Below are 20,544 nucleotides of genomic sequence, written 5' to 3'. Positions count from 1 at the left end.
TTGAGAGCAGGTGTACTCATAAGACACTCAACATTGCTTTCCAGCTAAGGTGACAAAGATATCAAGTTAAGGCGGCCTGCCGCTGCCTGACCCACAACAAGCAAGAACCTCGAAAGACAGACGTCACTGAAAATGGATCTACAATACGATTACTGGACACATAATGAAAAAGGTGATTCCTTATTTCTAAAAGAACCATATATATATATATATATATATATATATATATATATATATATATATATATATATATATATATATTTTTTTTTTTTTTTTTTTTTTGCCGCTGTCTCCCGCGTTTGCGAGGTAGCGCAAGGAAACAGACGAAAGAAATGGCCCAACCCACCCCGATACACATGTATATACATACGTCCACACACGCAAATATACATACCTACACAGCTTTCCATGGTTTACCCCAGACGCTTCACATGCCTTGATTCAATCCACTGACAGCACGTCAACCCCGGTATACCACATCGCTCCAATTCACTCTATTCCTTGCCCTCCTTTCACCCTCCTGCATGTTCAGGCCCCGATCACACAAAATCTTTTTCACTCCATCTTTCCACCTCCAATTTGGTATTCCTCTTCTCCTCGTTCCCTTCACCTCCGACACATATATCCTCTTGGTCAATCTTTCCTCACTCATTCTCTCCATGTGACCAAACCATTTCAAAACACCCTCTTCTGCTCTCTCAACCACGCTCTTTTTATTTCCACACATCTCTCTTACCCTTACGTTACTTACTCGATCAAACCACCTCACACCACACATTGTCCTCAAACATCTCATTTCCAGCACATCCATCCTCCTGCGCACAACTCTATCCATAGTCCACGCCTCGCAACCATACAACATTGTTGGAACCACTATTCCTTCAAAAATACCCATTTTTGCTTTCCGAGATAATGTTCTCGACTTCCACACATTCTTCAAGGCTCCCAGAATTTTCGCCCCCTCCCCCACCCTATGATCCACTTCCGCTTCCATGTTTCCATCCGCTGCCAGATCCACTGCCAGATATCTAAAACACTTCACTTCCTCCAGTTTTTCTCCATTCAAACTCACCTCCCAATTGACTTGACCCTCAACCCTACTGTACCTAATAACCTTGCTCTTATTCACATTTACTCTTAACTTTCTTCTTTCACACACTTTACCAAACTCAGTCACCAGCTTCTGCAGTTTCTCATATGAATCAGCCACCGGCGCTGTATCATCAGCGAACAACAACTGACTCACTTCCCAAGCTCTCTCATCCCCAACAGACTTCATCCTTGCCCCTCTTTCCAAAACTCTTGCATTCACCTCCCTAACAACCCCATCCATAAACAAGTTAAACAACCATGGAGACATCACACACCCCTGCCGCAAACCTACATTCACTGAGAACCAATCACTTTCCTCTCTTCCTACACGTACACATGCCTTACATCCTCGATAAAAACTTTTCACTGCTTCTAACAACTTTCCTCCCACACCATATATTCTTAATACCTTCCACAGAGCATCTCTATCAACTCTATCATATGCCTTCTCCAGATCCATAAATGCTACATACAAATCCATTTGCTTTTCTAAGTATTTCTCACATACATTCTTCAAAGCAAACACCTGATCCACACATCCTCTACCACTTCTGAAACCACACTGCTCTTCCACAATCTGATGCTCTGTACATGCCTTCACCCTCTCAATCAATACCCTCCCATACAATTTGCCAGGAATACTCAACAAACTTATACCTCTGTAATTTGAGCACTCACTCTTATCCCCTTTGCCTTTGTACAATGGCACTATGCACGCATTCCGCCAATCCTCAGGCACCTCACCATGAGTCATACATACATTAAATAACCTTACCAACCAGTCAACAATACAGTCACCCACTTTTTTAATAAATTCCACTGCAATACCATCCAAACCTGCTGCCTTGCCGGCTTTACTCTTCCGCAAAGCTTTTACTACCTCTTCTCTGTTTACCAAATCATTTTCCCTAACCCTCGCACTTTGCACACCACCTCGACCAAAGCACCCTATATCTGCCACTCTATCATCAAACACATTCAACAAACCTTCAAAATACTCACTCCATCTCCTTCTAACATCACCACTACTTGTTATCACCTCCCCATTTGCGCCCTTCACTGAAGTTCCCATTTGCTCCCTTGTCTTACGCACTTTATTTACCTCCTTCCAGAACATCTTTTTATTCTCCCTAAAATTTAATGATACTCTCTCACCCCAACTCTCATTTGCCCTTTTTCTCACCTCTTGCACCTTTCTCTTGACCTCCTGTCTCTTTCTTTTATAAGTCTCCCACTCAATTGCATTTTTTCCCTGCAAAAATCGGCTAAATGCCTCTCTCTTCTCTTTCCCTAATACTCTTACTTCTTCATCCCACCACTCACTACCCTTTCTAATCAACCCACCTCCCACTCTTCTCATGCCACAAGCATCTTTTGCGCAATCCATCACTGATTCCCTAAATACATCCCATTCCTCCCCCACTCCCCTTACTTCCATTGTTCTCACCTTTTTCCATTCTGTACTCAGTCTCTCCTGGTACTTCCTCACACAAGTCTCCTTCCCAAGCTCACTTACTCTTACCACCCTCTTCACCCCAACATTCACTCTTCTTTTCTGGAAACCCATACAAATCTTCATCTAGCCTCTAGTTGCACCTTTCATCACATTAACATCCAAAAGTCTCTCTTTCGCGCGCCTGTCAATTAACACGTAATCCAACAACGCTCTCTGGCCATCTCTCCTACTTACATAAGTATACTTATGTATATCTCGCTTTTTAAACCAGGTATTCACAATCATCAGTCCTTTTTCAGCACATAAATCTACAAGCTCTTCACCATTTCCATTTACAACACTGAACACCCCATGTATACCAATTATTCCCTCAACTGCCACAGTACTCACCTTTGCATTCAAATCACCCAACACTATAACCCGGTCTCGTGCATCAAAACCACTAACACACTCATTCAGCTGCTCCCAAAACACTTGCCTCTCATGATATATATATATATATATATATATATATATATATATATATATATATATATATATATATATATATATATATATATATACATACATATATGAAAGCGGGGGGCCAAAAATCCTCCCCTCCTTGTATTTTAACTTTCTAAAATAGGAAACAGAAGAAGTCACGCGGAGAGTGCTCATCCTCCTCGAAGGCTCAGATTGGGGTGTCTAAATGAGTGTGGATGTAACCAAGATGTGAAAAAAGGAGAGATAGGTAGTATATTTGAGGAAAGGAACCTGGATGTTTTGGCTCTGAGTGAAAGAAGCTCAAGGGTAAAGTGGAAGAGTGGTTTGGGAACGTCTTGAAAGTAAAGTCAGGGGTTAGTGAGAGGACAAGAGCAAGGGAAGGAGTAGCACTACTCGTAAAACAGGAGTTGGGTGAGTATGTGGTCGAATGTAAGAAAGTAAATTCCAGATTAATATGGGTAAAACTTAAAGTTGATAGAGAGATGGGTGATTATTGGTGCATATGCAACTGGGCATGAGAAGAAAGATCATGAGAGGCAAGTGTTTTGGGAGCAGCTAAATGAGTGTGTTAGTGGTTTTGATGCACAAGACCAGGTTACAGTGATGGGTGATTTGAATGCAAAGGTGAGTAATGTGGCAGTTGAGGGAATAATTGGTATATATGGGGTGTTCAGTGTTGTAAATGGAAATGGTGAAGAGTTTGTAGATTTATGTGCTGAAAAAGGACTTGTGATTGGAAATACCTGGTTTAAAAAGCGAGATATACATAAGTATACGTTTGTAAGTAGGAGAGATGGTCAGAGAGCGTTATTGGATTACGTGTTAATTGACAGGCGCGCGAAAGAGAGACTTTTGGATGTTAATGTGCTGAGAAGTGCAACTGGAGGGATGTCTGATCATTATCTTGTGGAGGAGAAGGTGAAGATTTGTATGGGTTTTCAGAAAAGAAGAGTGAATGTTGGGGTGAAGAGGATGGTGAAAGTAAGTGAGCTTGGGAAGGAGACTTGTGTGAGGAAGTACCAGGAGAGACTGAGTACAGAATGGAAAAAGGTGAGGACAAAGGAGGTAAGGGGAGTAGGGGAGGAATGGGATGTATTTAGTGAAGCAGCGATGGCTTACGCAAAACATGCTTGTGGCATGAGGAGCGTGGGAGGTGGGCAGATTAGAAAGGGTAGTGAGTGGTGAGATGAAGAAGTAAGATTATTAGTGAAAGAGAAGAGAGAGGCATTTGGACGATTTTTGCAGGGAAATAATGCAAATGAGTGGGAGATGTATAAATGAAAGAGGTAGGAGGTCAAGAGAAAGCTGCAAGAGGTGAAAGAGAGGGCAAATGAGAGTTGGGGCGAGAGAATATCAGTAAATTTTAGGGAAAATAAAAAGATGTTTTGTAAGGAGGTAAATAAAGTGCGTAAGACAAGGGAACAAATGGGAACTTCAGTGAAGGGCGCAAATGGGGAGTTGATAACAAGTAGTGGTAATATAAGAAGGAGATGGAGTGAGTATTTGGAGGTTTCTTGAATGTGTTTTATGATAGAGTGGCAGATATAGGGTGTTTTGGTCGAGTTGGTGTGCAAAGTGAGAGAGTTAGGGAAAATGATTTGGTAAACAGAGAAGAGGTAGTAAAATGCTTTGCGGAAGATGAAAGCCGGCAAGGCAGCGGGTTTGGATGGCATTGCAGTGGAATTTATCAAAAAAGGGGATGACTGTATTGTTGACTGGTTGGTAAGGTTATTCAGTGTATGTATGATTCATGGTGAGGTGCCTGAGGATTGGCGGAATGCTTGCATAGTGCCATTGTACAAAGGAAAAGGGGACAAAGGTGAGTGCTCAAATTACAGAGGTATAAGTTTGTTGAGTATTCCTGGTAAATTATATGGGAGGGTATTGATTGAGAGGGTGAAGGCATGTACAGAGCATCAGATTGGGGAAGAGCAGTGTGGTTGCAGGAGTGGTAGAGGATGTGTGGATCAGATGTTTGCTTTGAAAAATGTATGTGAGAAATACTTAGAAAAGCAAATGGATGTGTATGTAGCATTTATGGATCTGGAGAAGGCATATGATAGAGTTGATAGAGATGCTCTGTGGAAGGTATTAAGAACAAATAGTGTGGAAGGCAGGTTGTTAGAAGCAGTGAAAAGTTTTTATCGAGGATGTAAGGCGTGTGTACGTGTAGGAAGAGAGGAAAGTGATTGGTTCTCAGTGAATGTAGTTTTTGCGGCAGGGGTGTGTGATGTCTCCATGGTTGTTTAATTTGTTTATGGATGGGGATGTTAGGAAGGTGAATGCAAAGGTTTTGGAAAGAAAGGCAAGTATGCAGTCTGTTGTGGACGAGAGAGCTTGGGAAGTGAGTCAGTTGTTGTTCGCTGATGATACAGCGCTGGTGGCTGATTCATGTGAGAAACTGCAGAAGCTGGTGACTGAGTTTGGTAAAGTGTGTGAAAGGAGAAAGTTGAGAGTAAATGTGAATAAGAGCAAGGTTTTTAGGTACATTAGGGTTCAGGGGCAAGTCAATAGGAAGGTAAGTTTGAATGGAGAAAAACTGCAGGAAGTGAAGTGTTTTAGATATCTTGGAGTGGATTTGGCAGCGGATGGAACCATGGAAGCGGAATTGAATCATAGGATGGGGGAGGGGGCGAAAATCCTGGGAGCCTTGAAAAATGTGTGGAAGTCGAGAACATTACCTCGGAAAGCAAAAATGGGTATGTTTGAAGGAATAATGGCTCCAACAATGTTGTATGTTTGCGAGGCGTGGGCTATGGATAGAGTTGTGCGGAGGAGAGTGGATGTGCTGGAAATGAGATGTTTAAGGACAATATGTAGTGTGAGTTGGTTTGATCGAGTAAGTAATGTAAGGGAAAGAGAGATGTGTGGCAATAAAAAGAGTGTGGTTGAGAGAACAGAAGGTGTTTTGAAATGGTTTGGTCACATGGAGAGAATGAGTGAGGAAAGATTGATCAAGAGGATATATGTGACAGAGGTGGATGGAACGAGGAGAAGTGAGAGACCAAATTGGAGGTGGAAAGATGGAGTGAAAAAGATTTTGATTGATCGGGGCCTGAACATGCAGGAGGGTGAAAGGCGTGCAAGGAATAGAGTGAATTGGAACGATGTGGTATACCGGGGTCGAAGTGCTGTCAATGGATTGAACCAGGACATGTGAAGCGTCTGGGGTAAACCATGGAAAGTTCTGTGTAGCCTGAATGTGGAGAGGGAGCTGTGGTTTCAGTGCTTTATTACATGACAGCTAGAGACTGAATGTGAATGAATGGGGCTTTTGTTGTTTTCCTAGCGCTACCCTCGCGCACATGAAGTGTGAGGGAGTTGTTATTTCATGCGTGGCGAGGTGGCGATGGGAATGAATGAAGGCAGAGTGTATGAATTGTTTACATGTGTATATATGGATATGTCTGTGTGTGTGTGTGTGTGTGTGTGTGAATATATATATATATATATATATATATATATATATATATATATATATATATATATATATATATATATATATATATATATATATATATATATATATATATATATATATATACGTTGAGATGTATAGGTATGTATATTTCCGTGTGTGGACGTGTATGTATATACATGTGTATGTGGATGGGTTGAGCCATCCTCTCGTCTGCTTCCTTGCGCTACCTCGCTAACGTGGGAGACAGCGACAAAGCAAAATAAATAAGTAAATATATATATATATATATATATATATATATATATATATATATATATATATATATATATATATATATATATATATATATATATATTTTTTTTTTTTTCTTTTTTTTTTTTTGCTTTGTCGCTGTCTCCCGCGTTTGCGAGGTAGCGCAAGGAAACAGACGAAAGAAATGGCCCAACCCACCCCCATACACATGTACATACATACGTCTACACACGCAAATATACATACCTACACAGCTTTCCATGGTTTACCCCAGACGCTTCACATGCCCTGATTCAATCCACTGACAGCACGTCAACCCCGGTATACCACATCGATCCAATTCACTCTATCCCTTGCCCTCCTTTCACCCTCCTGCATGTTCAGGCCCCGATCACACAAAATCTTTTTCACTCCATCTTTCCACCTCCAATTTGGTCTCCCACTTATCCTCGTTCCCTCCACCTCCGACACATATATCCTCTTGGTCAATCTTTCCTTACTCATTCTCTCCATGTGCCCAAACCATTTCAAAACACCCTCTTCTGCTCTCTCAACCACGCTCTATTTATTTCCACACATCTCTCTTACCCTTACGTTACTTACTCGATCAAACCACCTCACACCACACATTGTCCTCAAACATCTCATTTCCAGCACATCCACCCTCCTGCGCACAACTCTATCGATAGCCCACGCCTCGCAACCATACAAAATTGATGGAATCACTATTCCTTCAAACATACCCATTTTTGCTTTCCGAGATAATGTTCTCGACTTCCACACATTCTTCAAGGCTTCAAGGATTTTCGCCCCCTCCCCCACCCTATGATCCACTTCCACTTTTTTTTTAACTTTCTAAAATGGGAAACAGATATATATATATATATATATATATATATATATATATATATATATATATATATATATATATATATATATATATATATATATGTATATTATCCCTGGGGATAGGGGATGAAGAATACTTCCCACGTATTCCCTGCGTGTCGTAGAAGGCGACTAAAAGGGGAGGGAGCGGGGGGCTGGAAATCCTCCCCTCTCGTTTTTTTTTTAATTTTCCAAAGGAAGGAACAGAGAATTGGGCCGGGTGAGGGTAGTCCCTCGGAGGCTCAGTCCTCTGTTCTTAACGCTACCTCGCTGATGCGGGAAATGGCGAATAGTTTGAAAAAAGAAAAAGAAAATATATATATATATATATATTTTTTTTTTTCTTTTTTTTTTTGCTTTGACGCTGTCTCTCGCGTTTGCGAGGTAGCGCAAGGAAACAGACGAAAGAAATGGCCCAACCCACCCCCATACACATGTATATACATACACGTCCACACACGCAAATATACATACCTACACAGCTTTCCATGGTTTACCCCAGACGCTTCATATGCCCTGATTCAATCCACTGACAGCACGTCAACCCCGGTATACCACATCGCTCCAATTCACTCTATTCCTTGCCCTCCTTTCACCCTCCTGCATGTTCAGGCCCCGATCACACAAAATCTTTTTCACTCCATCTTTCCACCTCCAATTTGGTCTCCCTCTTCTCCTCGTTCCCTCCACCTCCGACACATATATCCTCTTGGTCAATCTTTCCTCACTCATTCTCTCCATGTGCCCAAACCATTTCAAAACACCCTCTTCCGCTCTCTCAACCACGCTCTTTTTATTTCCACACATCTCTCTTACCCTTACGTTACTTACTCGATCAAACCACCTCACACCACACATTGTCCTCAAACATCTCATTTCCAGCACATCCATCCTCCTGCGCACCACTCTATCCATAGCCCACGCCTCGCAACCATACAACATTGTTGGAACCACTATTCCTTCAAACATACCCATTTTTGCTTTCCGAGATAATGTTCTCGACTTCCACACATTCTTCAAGGCTCCCAGAATTTTCGCCCCCTCCCCCACCCTATGATCCACTTCCGCTTCCATGGTTCCATCCGCTGCCAGATCCACTCCCAGATATCTAAAACACTTTACTTCCTCCAGTTTTTCTCCATTCAAACTCACCTCCCAATTGACTTGACCCTCAACCCTACTGTACCTAATAACCTTGCTCTTATTCACATTTACTCTTAACTTTCTTCTTTCACACACTTTACCAAACTCAGTCACCAGCTTCTGCAGTTTCTCACATGAATCAGCCACCAGCGCTGTATCATCGGCGAACAACAACTGACTCACTTCCCAAGCTCTCTCATCCCCAACAGACTTCATACTTGCCCCTCTTTCCAAAACTCTTGCATTCACCTCTCTAACAACCCCATCCATAAACAAATTAAACAACCATGGAGACATCACACACCCCTGCCGCAAACCTACATTCACTGAGAACCAATCACTTTCCTCTCTTCCTACACGTACACATGCCTTACATCCTCGATAAAAACTTTTCACTACTTCTAACAACTTGCCTCCCACACCATATATTCTTAATACCTTCCACAGAGCATCTCTATCAACTCTATCATAAGCCTTCTCCAGATCCATAAATTCTACATGCAAATCCATTTGCTTTTCTAAGTATTTCTCACATACATTCTTCAAAGCAAACACCTGATCCACACATCCTCTACCACTTCTGAAACCACACTGCTCTTCCCCAATTTGATGCTCTGTACATGCCTTCACCCTCTCAATCAATACCCTCCCATATAATTTACCAGGAATACTCAACAAACTTATACCTCTGTAATTTGAGCACTCACTCTTATCCCCTTTGCCTTTGTACAATGGCACTATGCACGCATTCCGCCAATCCTCAGGCACCTCACCATGAGTCATACACACATTAAATAACCTTACCAACCAGTCAATAATACAGTCACCCCCTTTTTTAATAAATTCCACTGCAATACCATCCAAACCTGCTGCCTTGCCGGCTTTCATCTTCCGCAAAGCTTTTACTACCTCTTCTCTGTTTACCAAATCATTTTCCCTAGCCCTCTCACTTTGCACGCCACTTCAACCAAAACACCCTATATCTGCCACTCTATCATCAAACACATTCAGCAAACCTTCAAAATACTCACTCCATCTCCTTCTCACATCCCCACTAATTGTTATCACCTCCCCATTTTCGCCCTTCACTGAAGTTCCCATTTGCTCCCTTGTCTTACGCACTTTATTTACCTCCTTCCAGAACATCTTTTTATTCTCCCTAAAATTTAATGATAATCTCTCACCCCAACTCTCATTTGCCCTCTTTTTCACCTCTTGCACCTTTCTCTTGACCTCCTGTCTCTTTCTTTTATACATCTCCCACTCAATTGCATTTTTTCCCTGCAAAAATCGTCCAAATGCCTCTCTCTTCTCTTTCACTAATACTCTTACTTCTTCATCCCACCACTCACTACCCTTTCTAATATACATATATATATATATATATATATATATATATATATATATATATATATATATATATATATATATATATATATATATATATATATATATATATATATCCCGCGTTAGCGAGGTAGCGTTAAGAACAGAGGACTGGGCCTCTGAGGGAATATCCTCACCTGGCCCCCTTGTCTGTTCCTTCTTTTGGAAAATTAAAAAGAAAAACGAGAGGGGAGGATTTCCAGCCACCCGCTCCCTCCCCTTTTAGTCGCCTTCTACGACACGCAGGGAATACGTGCGAAGTATTCTTTCTCCCCTATCCCCAGGGATGATATATATATATATATATATATATATATATATATATATATATATATATATATATATATATATATATATATATATATATATATATATATATATATATATATTATGTAATCGAATACCTTTCGTCTCACATTGAAGCAACAGGGTCTCTACTGGTCATTTCTCATAAGTTCATGCAACCAGCCGATAGCACGTTAGAGAACCTAACTGTAAAACACGTTAATAGTGTATGTGAGCACGCCCTACCATATAACCTATAAACCTCCAACAGCCAGGATCGAACCCGGGACCCCTGCATTGCAGGATAGAGCATTATGGCTAGGCTATTGTCACTACTAAAAGGGGTCCCGGATTCGATCCCGGCTGCTGGAGGTTTGCGTTACACTGTAGTGTTGTTGATTGATTGGTAAGGATATTCAATGTATGTATGGATCATGGTGAAGCGCCTGAGGATTGGCGGAATGCATGCATAGTGCCAAAGTACAAAGGCAAAGGAGATAAGGGTGAGTGTTCAAATTACAGAGACATAAGTTTTTTGAGTATTCCTGGGAAATTGTTTGAGAAGGTAAAGGCATGTACAGAGCATCAGATTTGGGAAGAGCAGTGTGGTTTCAGAAGTGGTAGAGGATGTATGGATCAGGTCTTTGCCTTGAAGATTGTATGTGAGAATACTTAGAAAAACATGGATATGTATATAGCTTTTATGGATCTGGAGAAGGCTGCTTTGTGGAAGGTTTTAAGAGTATATGGTGTTGGAAGCAAGTTGCTAGAAGCAGTGACAAGTTTTTACCAGGGATGTAAGGCATGTGTACCAGTAGGAAGAGAGGAAAGTGATTGGTTCCCAGTGAGATTGTTCGGGAGATGAATGCAAGAGTTTTGGAGAGAGGGGCAAGTATGCAGTCAGTTCTTGATGAGAGAGAGCTTGGAAAGTGAGTCAGTTGTTCGCTGATGATACAGTGCTGGTGGCTGATTTGGGTGAGAAACTGCATAAGTTGGTGACTGAGTTTGGTAAAGCGTGTGAAAGACGAAAGTTGTGAATGAATATGAATAAGAGCAAGGTTATTAGGTTCAGTAGGGTTGAGGGACAAGTTAACTCGGATGTAAGTTTGAATGGAGAAAAAGCAGAGGAAGTGAAGTGTTTTAGATATCTGGGAGTGGACACAGCAGCAGATGGAACCATGGAAGCGGAAGTGAGGAAGGCGAGAACATTATCTCAGAGAGCAAAATTCGGTACATTTGAAGGAATAGTGGTTCCAACAATGTGATATGGTTGCAAGACATGGGCTTGTGCCTGCAAAAAGTTTAACTGCAAATGAAAAGACACCTTGGCAAGGCTGTATCACTGTGGTACAATCTTATCAAGGAACTTCCCACACCAAAGGAGACCATGTTTCCCTGCTACATGAAGTGCCATAGCCTTGGACTATATGGCTATCAATTATTATGTCTCAAAGCTTTTTCTACAACTGTATCAACCCCATTTTTACATACATGAAATGTCTATTTTAATACTTGTGTACATCATGATCAAGCATTGAATTTAAGCAACAACACAATAATGGTCTCTAATGCTCTAATTAGAAATATGAATGAGATGTGTACACTAATATCTGGCAATTTTTAATGTACGATGCCACTAATAACCCTACATCTTCAGACAGCAGATAATATTCTTTAATAAGTCAGTCAAACAATTGACTGTAACTTCACACAGCAGATATTCTTTAAAAAGTCAGTCAAACAATTGACTATAACTTCACACAGCAGGTAATATTCTATAATAAGTCCATCAAACAACTGACTATAACTACTCAGATAATAATCCTCAGCACTGGTGAAATTATGAATTTATACATTCAAAAAACTTCTGCAGAACGGTAGTTTAGTCATCATTGGCTGCCATTAACAACTCTTAAGCCATCTCATCACACATCTGTGCCGTGCCTCCAGTGGTTAAAATGCTTGTCGAGGAAGGAAGAGTACCGAGTTGTGGGTTAATGTTGGGAACCCGGGATGGCGCCCTGCGTATTGCTGTCTGCCCCCACCTCCTCCTCCTCTGAGGTTTTCATGATTTATATATATATATATATATATATATATATATATATATATATATATATATATATATATATATATATATATATATATATATATATATATATATTCATATATATATATATATATATATTTATATATATAAACACCGTATAAGTCAAAGATACCCAACTCGTACCGTCGCGACACAGGGGCGCCGACTCGGGCCTGATCATTGTGTACAAGATCTGATAGCTCACTCAGGATCGCCAAACTCTCCGCCAGTGCTCATCACTCGTATAGATCATACCGAGTGGCTCACTCAGCAAGGAAAACGTGCTTAAAACATCGCGGATTATTCATCTTGGGTTCATATAATTCTTGCAGGTACAGGTTATTAGGAATTAAGAGCCTTTTCGTCTCTGCAAGAAACACTGAGAAAATGTGGCTATTTTTCGTATCTTAACCCAGGAGCATAGTTTAATCAAAAGACATGCGAGTCTGCATACTGTAAAAGACCTTCTACCGTCTACATTGTCTCACACACACAAAAATCAAGATTAGAATCTGAAAAGTCATTTATAAACCTTTACGTATCTGCTTATTAAATGGTAGGGACTTCACAGTACATTCTGTGCGATTGATCATACAATAAAGCGTGAAGATAATCCCCTAAGGAGCACCAAGCACTCTCTCATGACTCGGAGCTCATTCAGCTCTTCTGATGGCCCAGTCGGAAGGTCGCGGCAACAGTCCGTTAATACCTTGAAGCGTATGGTAGCTCATCTGAGATTAATCAAGTACTACCTTGGGTACGATAACATCATAAAAGAAGACAGGGCCGAGGTAAGTCATCAGGGTTTCCACCAGGCGCTCACTACATCAAAGTACAATACGATTACATAGCGTGAGCTGTCCTCCCCCAGAGAGTAGGAGAGCCACTCATCCAGGGTGTAACAATAACAAGAAACGTGAGTTATCTCACAAGGTGCACACCTAACACGGTACTAACATAAAGCAAATGTTTTCTCACTTGTACATTAACACTCTCGCAAGTCATCTGCTGACTGAAAGCGTCTGTAACCTCAACCAAAGTACGATAAATACCCATCGCAGACTGTGATCATGTCAAGGATGATAAAACATTGTTCTGCTGCTACTACTACTACTACTACTATTAATGATAATGATAATAATAATTATAGTAATAATGATAATAATAATAATAATAATAATAATAATAATAATAATAATAATGATGATAATAATAATAATAATAATAAATAATATATAATAAATAAAAATAATATAATAATAATAATAATATAATAATAATAATAATATATATAATAAGTAGGTGTGTAGAGAGATGGATGAATTGAAGGTTTGTTGAAATGTGTTTGATGATACATGGCAGAAAGGGTGTTTTGGTCGAGGTGGTGTGAAAGTTGAAGGGCTAGGAAAATGATTGGTAACAGAGAAGAGTGTAAGCATTGGGAAGATGAAAGCCAAAGGGCAAGGGATGACAGAATTGGGGTGGATGTATGGAGTGAAAAATAGTATTTTGTGTGATCGGAATGCATCTAACATGACAGGAAGGGGAAAGAGTGAGGCAAGGAATAGAGTGAATTGAGCGATGTGGTATAACCGGGGTTGAGTGATGTCAGTGGATTGAAATGGGCATGTGAAGCGTCTGGGGTAAAATGGATAAGCTGTGGAGGTAGATATTTGGCAGTGTAGGCGAGTATGTATATACATGTGTATGTGGGGGGAATGGGCCATTTCTTTCGCGTTGTCTGCCCTACTTGAAACGGGAGAAGCGAAGACAAAAAGAATATGATGAATATATGATAGTGATATTAGAATGAAATATTATAGTTGTATATTATATGAAAAGTTAAATATGTATATAGAATATATACTATTAGTAATAAATTTATAATGGAATATAATGATATTAGCTATCTTGTCCATCGTGCATGATCGATCCCAGATAGCTAAAAACTTTACCTCAGTTTGTATATCGAGAACTTACCTCCAATGATTGTGAAGGTATGTACAAATATTACTGGCTGTGAGTGCACATTGTCTTAAGTTTCAGTTGTACAAAGTTTTACGAGAATAGTACCAGTTGCAGTTTCACATGAACAGCCACGAGCGAGTGTATCATAGGAATAACATCATCACTTGACCAAGGTTGTCAGTCAGGGAACGAGACTCATACTTCCCGTGTTTCAAATTTGTTATCCCTAACATCAAGGTGAAAGAAAAAAGAGTGAATGAGACATAAACCCCTGCAGCATAACCTAATGGAAGCTGGGAAACAAACTTGTCTTTCCTGAAAGTACACATGTAGCACTTGATAAACTATCACTGCTTGCTAACCTGCTCCACGACCTAATCTAATACCTAAGTAGCTATTCTATAATTATATAAATGCTATTCAGATCTGACTATTAAATTGTAATACAAAATTAAAGTATAAATGTGAAATAAATTCAAAGGTAACATTATCCAATCATACAATTTGAAGCATACTAAGTTTTAAATTGGAAGATTGAGTAAATGAATATTAGAATATAGGTAAGATATAAAATGAGTATTGAAAGTGAAAAAATGAGATAAGTTTTAGATATCTGGGAGTGGATCTGGCAGCGGATGGAACCATGGAAGCGGAAGTGGATCATAGGGTGGGGGAGGGGGCGAAAATTCTGGGAGCCTTGAAGAATGTGTGGAAGTCGAGAACATTATCTCGGAAAGCAAAAATGGGTATGTTTGAAGGAATAGTGGTTCCAACAATGTTGTATGGTTGCGAGGCGTGGGCTATGGATAGAGTTGTGCGCAGGAGGATGGATGTGCTGGAAATGAGATGTTTGAGGACAATGTGTGGTGTGAGGAGGTTTGATCGAGTAAGTAACGTAAGGGTAAGAGAGATGTGTGGAAATAAAAAGAGCGTGGTTGAGAGAGCAGAAGAGTGTGTTTTGAAATGGTTTGGGCACATGGAGAGAATGAGTGAGGAAAGATTGACCAAGAGGATATATGTGTCGGAGGTGGAGGGAACGAGAAGAGGGAGACCAAATTGGAGGTGGAAAGATGGAGTGAAAAAGATTTTGTGTGATCGGGGCCTGAACATGCAGGAGGGTGAAAGGAGGGCAAAGAACAGAGTGAATTGGAGCGATGTGGTATACCGGGGTTGACGTGCTGTCAGTGGATTGAATCAAGGCATGTGAAGCGTCTGGGGTAAACCATGGAAAGCTGTGTAGGTATGTATATTTGCATGTGTGGACGTATGTATATACATGTGTATGGGGGTGGGTTGGGCCATTTCTTTCGTCTGTTTCCTTGCGCTACCTCGCAAACGCGGGAGACAGCGACAAAGCAAAAAAAAAAAAAAAAAAAAAATAATTATAATAATAATAATAATTATTATAATAATAATAATAATAATAATAATATTAATAATAATAATAATAATAATAATAATAATAATAATAATAATAATAATAATAATGATAATAATAATAATGATGATAATAATAATAATAAAATAATAATTATTATTGTCATTAGTATCATTATTATTCTTATCATTATTATTATTATTATTATTATTATTATCATTATTAGTATTATTATTATTATCATTATTATTATTATTGTTATTATTATTATTGTTATTATCATTATCATTATCATTATTGTTATCATTATCATTATTATTATGATTATTATTATTACTATTATTATTATTGTTATCATTATCATAATCATCATTATTATTATTTTTATCATTATCATAATTATTACTATTATTCTCATTATCATTATTATTGTTATTATTATTGTTGCTACTAATAAGAACTTGATATGTGACATCATATGATATATCATAGCTAAACGAGTCATCAAAAGCAAAAACATACCCATACATACCAAACATACCAAAAACCATATATATATGTATATGGGTATGTTTGAAGGAATAGTGGTTCCAACAATATTGTATGGTTGCGAGGCGTGGGCTATTGATAGAGTTGTGCGCAAGAGGATGGATGTGCTGGAAATGAGATGTTTGAGGACAATGTGTGGTGTGAGGTGGTTTGATCGAGTAAGTAACGTAAGGGTAAGAGAGATGTGTGGAAATAAAAAGAGTGTGGTTGAGAGAGCAGAGGAGGGTGTTTTGAAATGGTTTGGGCGCATGGAGAGAATGAGTGAGGAAAGATTAACCAAGAGGATATATGTGTCGGAGGTGGAGGGAACGAGGAGAAGTGGGAGACCAAATTGGAGGTGGAAAGATGGAGTGAAAAAGATTTTGTGTCATCGGGGCCTGAACATGCAGGAGGGTGAAAGGAGGGCAAGGAATAGAGTGAATTGGATCGATGTGGTATACCGGGGTTGACGTGCTGTCAGTGGATTGAATCAGGGCATGTGAAGCGTCTGGGGTAAACCATGGAAAGCTGTGTAGGTATATATATTTGCATGTGTGGACGTATGTATATACATGTGTATGGGGGTGGGTTGGGCTATTTCTTTCGTCTGTTTCCTTGCGCTACCTCGCAAACGCGGGAGACAGCGACAAAGCAAAAAAAAAAAAAAAAAAAAAAATATATATATATATATATATATATATATATATATATATATATATATATATATATATATATATATATATATGCAAAACATGTAAATATGCAATCAGGATAGTGCGAAAATATTGCAACTAATATTCAGTACTGAACGCATGATAAATTCCATTTATGATTTACTGGATTACCATGTGAGAACAATATGAATATATAACACCATGAAATAGTCATTTTAGTTTTTTCTTCATTAAAGTTACCTTAAAGATACAATCAGAATCATATGGTACGATATTTGCAAATTTGAACATCTAACAATATAAATTTAAATGAAAGTCAAAGTGAACTTCAGCAGTTTCTTAACTTTGTAACAGAAGAATAAGGTGCTTGTTGATAAAACTTAATTTTCGTAGAAAATGTGTCTAAATGTCTTTGAAATGAATCTTCAAGGCTGAAAACCTGAGATATCTCTTGGCCTTCAAACCTTGGAGGACGTATTTAGAATATCTCTGGGGATACCAGCTTCCTCCCCCGCCAAAAAAAGTAGATTTACCAGGCTCTCTCAGTGGAATATTATCTTTTTAAATCACGAATTTGCTACAAATGAATAAAGGAAAACAGAAAAATTGCAACAACTTTGGAGACACTGGTAATATTAAGATCAAACAAACGTAACATACAGAGGCACAATATTTTTGAAAGGTCCGCTAATCTTAGACAAGAAAATTGGACTAAACTGAATGTCTTGGGGCACTCTACTGGTGTTATAGTCCCTGTCTGATAGATCAATATGGGACTTGACCCAGTGACGGAGATCCAAGTGGAAATTTTGAATACAAGGAAAGATTGGTAGGCTACATCCTTAGTCATCCAACTCACATAGAGAACCAGTTTGGTGAACACTCATGCACATCAACCCTGAGCCTTTAATCTGTAAATTCCACAGGGTAGTATTCAATATCCTTTTATAACAGTATTGAAAGATATCAGGCTTTGCTCTGATTTCTTCTTCTACCCATCTAGCTACGATATAGTCCAATTGGTTTCTGAAATCAAGGGTCATCCGTCTCATGTAGAGTTGGCCAAACACCTTTTTTCAGGCAGGATCATTATTAGTGGCTGGTTTCCTAGGCACTGCCTCACATAGAAAACTTTCCTTCATCGAGAGTTTTTCAAAGTCATGATAACCTGCCTGTTCTCTGCTCTCGGAGCTGGGTGAGTTATAGCGGTCGCTCTGGTCCTACACCTGGGAATTTGATATATTCGTGAATCTAGCCTTCAAAGTCTTTGCCATATTCTTATTCTTACCGGTGGGTTACATATATATTCTCTCATGATGTGATTGTAACAAAAAAGGTAGGTTATTTCACCTGGGACACATGAAGGACTTCGTAAGAACTTTTGAAAATGAACCAAAAGCTCAGGTGTCTCATTTGGGTTCACGAGTCTCCCTGACTAACACGATAAGTATGATAAAACGCGCTGTTGTCACCAGAGGCTTGTGACGCTGTCCCACTTTCCATCTATCTATCCATCCATTTATCTATCTACCTATCTATCTATCTTACTAGGAGTCACTTCTGGAGTCTCATCATGTTAAACATACAAGCTTTACCACCTGGTATTGACAAGCCAGTCTGGGATTGACGAGTCAGTCTCACAAGAAGAACTGATAACATGGCGTGCTAAGTAACACACTTTGAGAATGAGCCGTAGTATGACTAGAGCCAGTGCCAGGTAGACACCTGGTGGATCCAAGATCGTCTATTCCTCCAGGATATAGGCGGGCACTCGCCTCAGAGTAACAAGATAGTCCACACGGGTATCATCATAACACATGGTTGGTACACTGTATCGGATCTTAGGGGTACAAGAAGCGGTCACATTGGATATGATAATCGTAATTGGTGCACTCTAGCTTACCTGGTTTTCAGAAAGCATGTCCTCCAAGGTACCACAGTGCTATGATGGGAGAAAAGGAGTCATCTGGTTTAGGGTGCACGCTGTAGTTCCTAGGAAGCCACAATGCCATACAGAGACGGTGAGGTCATTTCATCTAAGGTTCATGATGTAGAATACATGGGTGGCAGGGGTAGGGTAGGGGTTATGTCATCTAGAGGTCATGAAGCAGTCTCACAGGGGCAACTGGATTTGGGGATGGGAATCTCAACTGGTAGGTTATGAGCAGTCTCCCAGGGACGGTGGGGAAGAGGTATGGGTCAAGTCACCTACGGGTCATGAGGCAGTCATAGGGGCGGTGAGGCCGGGTGATGGGTTATCTCAACTGGTAGTTATGAGCAGTCTCCCGGGGATGGAGGGGGCAGAGAAACGGGTTATGGGTCCTGGACACATGAGGCAGCGTCACTGGGGCGGTGGGGGCGGTCATCTCTTCTAGGGGTCAGGTGGTCATCTCACCTGAGATAGATGTTATCTCACCTGGGGAAAGAGCATCTTACCCGGGAAAGGGTAAGTGGCCGCTTCACATAGGGAAGGGTTTGTCCCAAGTAGGGAAGGGGTCATCTTATATATGGAAGGGGTCATCTTACTAAGTAAGAAGTCGACTCACACAGGAAGGGGTCATCTTACCTGGGGTTCATGAGGCACTCCCTAGACTGGATGGAGACGCCGCCACCGCAGGAGCGGGAACAGGCGGTCCAGGAGGACCATTCTCCCCAGGTCCCCCCGCGGGTTCTCTCCTGACGCTGCAGTTGCTCTATGAACATACGATGCACCTGTAATACACACATGGTTAAGACGAGGTAATCACACACACACACACACACACACACACACACACACACACACACACACACTAACACACACAGACACACACACACACACATACACAAACATACGCTGACAAGGTAATCAATATCCCTCTGAATACGGCGGTAAGACACATCGGTGTGATGACTCGGCCTTTGAGCTAACCCTTGGGAGTAACGTAGTAACGTCATGCTCCAGGGGTGAAGTGTGAACCGAAACTAACAAAAACTTTAGGTTTACACATCTTGATGATAACACGCTCATCAACACAATGCAAACGAAATACAGAGAAATGCACTGAATCGTTTTGAAGTTATTTTTGAAGCCAGAGATCAGAAACACAGACGTGGTGAAGAAAGAGTAGAAAACTAAAGACGACGAAGGAGAAATGTTTGTGAACTCTTCTAACTATGGAGACGTATATATACGTCACTCGAGGGCTTGAGGTGAGGTCATCGTCTATATCTAACCATATCTAAGGCATCACTTTCAACAACCCTTATTGGTAAGTCTTTTCAAAATATTGACAATCCAGTAGGAGAGAGAGCAGCTTGCCTCATTCGAAGCTACATTTTTTCCAGCAAGGTTGCATCTGTTACAATGGATATAACCAGACTAATGCAGTCTCAGACAGCCGCTTAGATAAAGACAGTAGAAGCCTTTGAAAATTTGGTATGCATTAAACCACCTCTTGAAGTTCGCTTTTCTATGGCAAGTAAGTTAAACCGTCAAGACAGCTTTCTTAGAATTTC

At 40.2% G+C, this 20,544-nt stretch overlaps 1 protein-coding gene across 1 annotated transcript in view; it reads right to left on the bottom strand.

Moving 5' to 3' along the window:
- Positions 1–20,544, bottom strand: part of LOC139753252 (thrombospondin type-1 domain-containing protein 4-like) — a 685,046-nt gene that overhangs the window by 345,041 nt on the left and 319,461 nt on the right. Inside the window, exon 5 of the mRNA XM_071669508.1 lies at positions 19,613–19,758. Within this exon, the coding sequence (XP_071525609.1) occupies positions 19,613–19,758 (146 nt within the window). The remainder of the gene's footprint in view (positions 1–19,612; positions 19,759–20,544) is intronic.

This window comes from Panulirus ornatus, chromosome 2 (genome assembly GCF_036320965.1).
Source record: "Panulirus ornatus isolate Po-2019 chromosome 2, ASM3632096v1, whole genome shotgun sequence".
In the NCBI taxonomy this organism is placed as follows: domain Eukaryota; kingdom Metazoa; phylum Arthropoda; class Malacostraca; order Decapoda; family Palinuridae; genus Panulirus; species Panulirus ornatus.
This window is presented reverse-complemented; position numbering and strand designations above follow the sequence as displayed.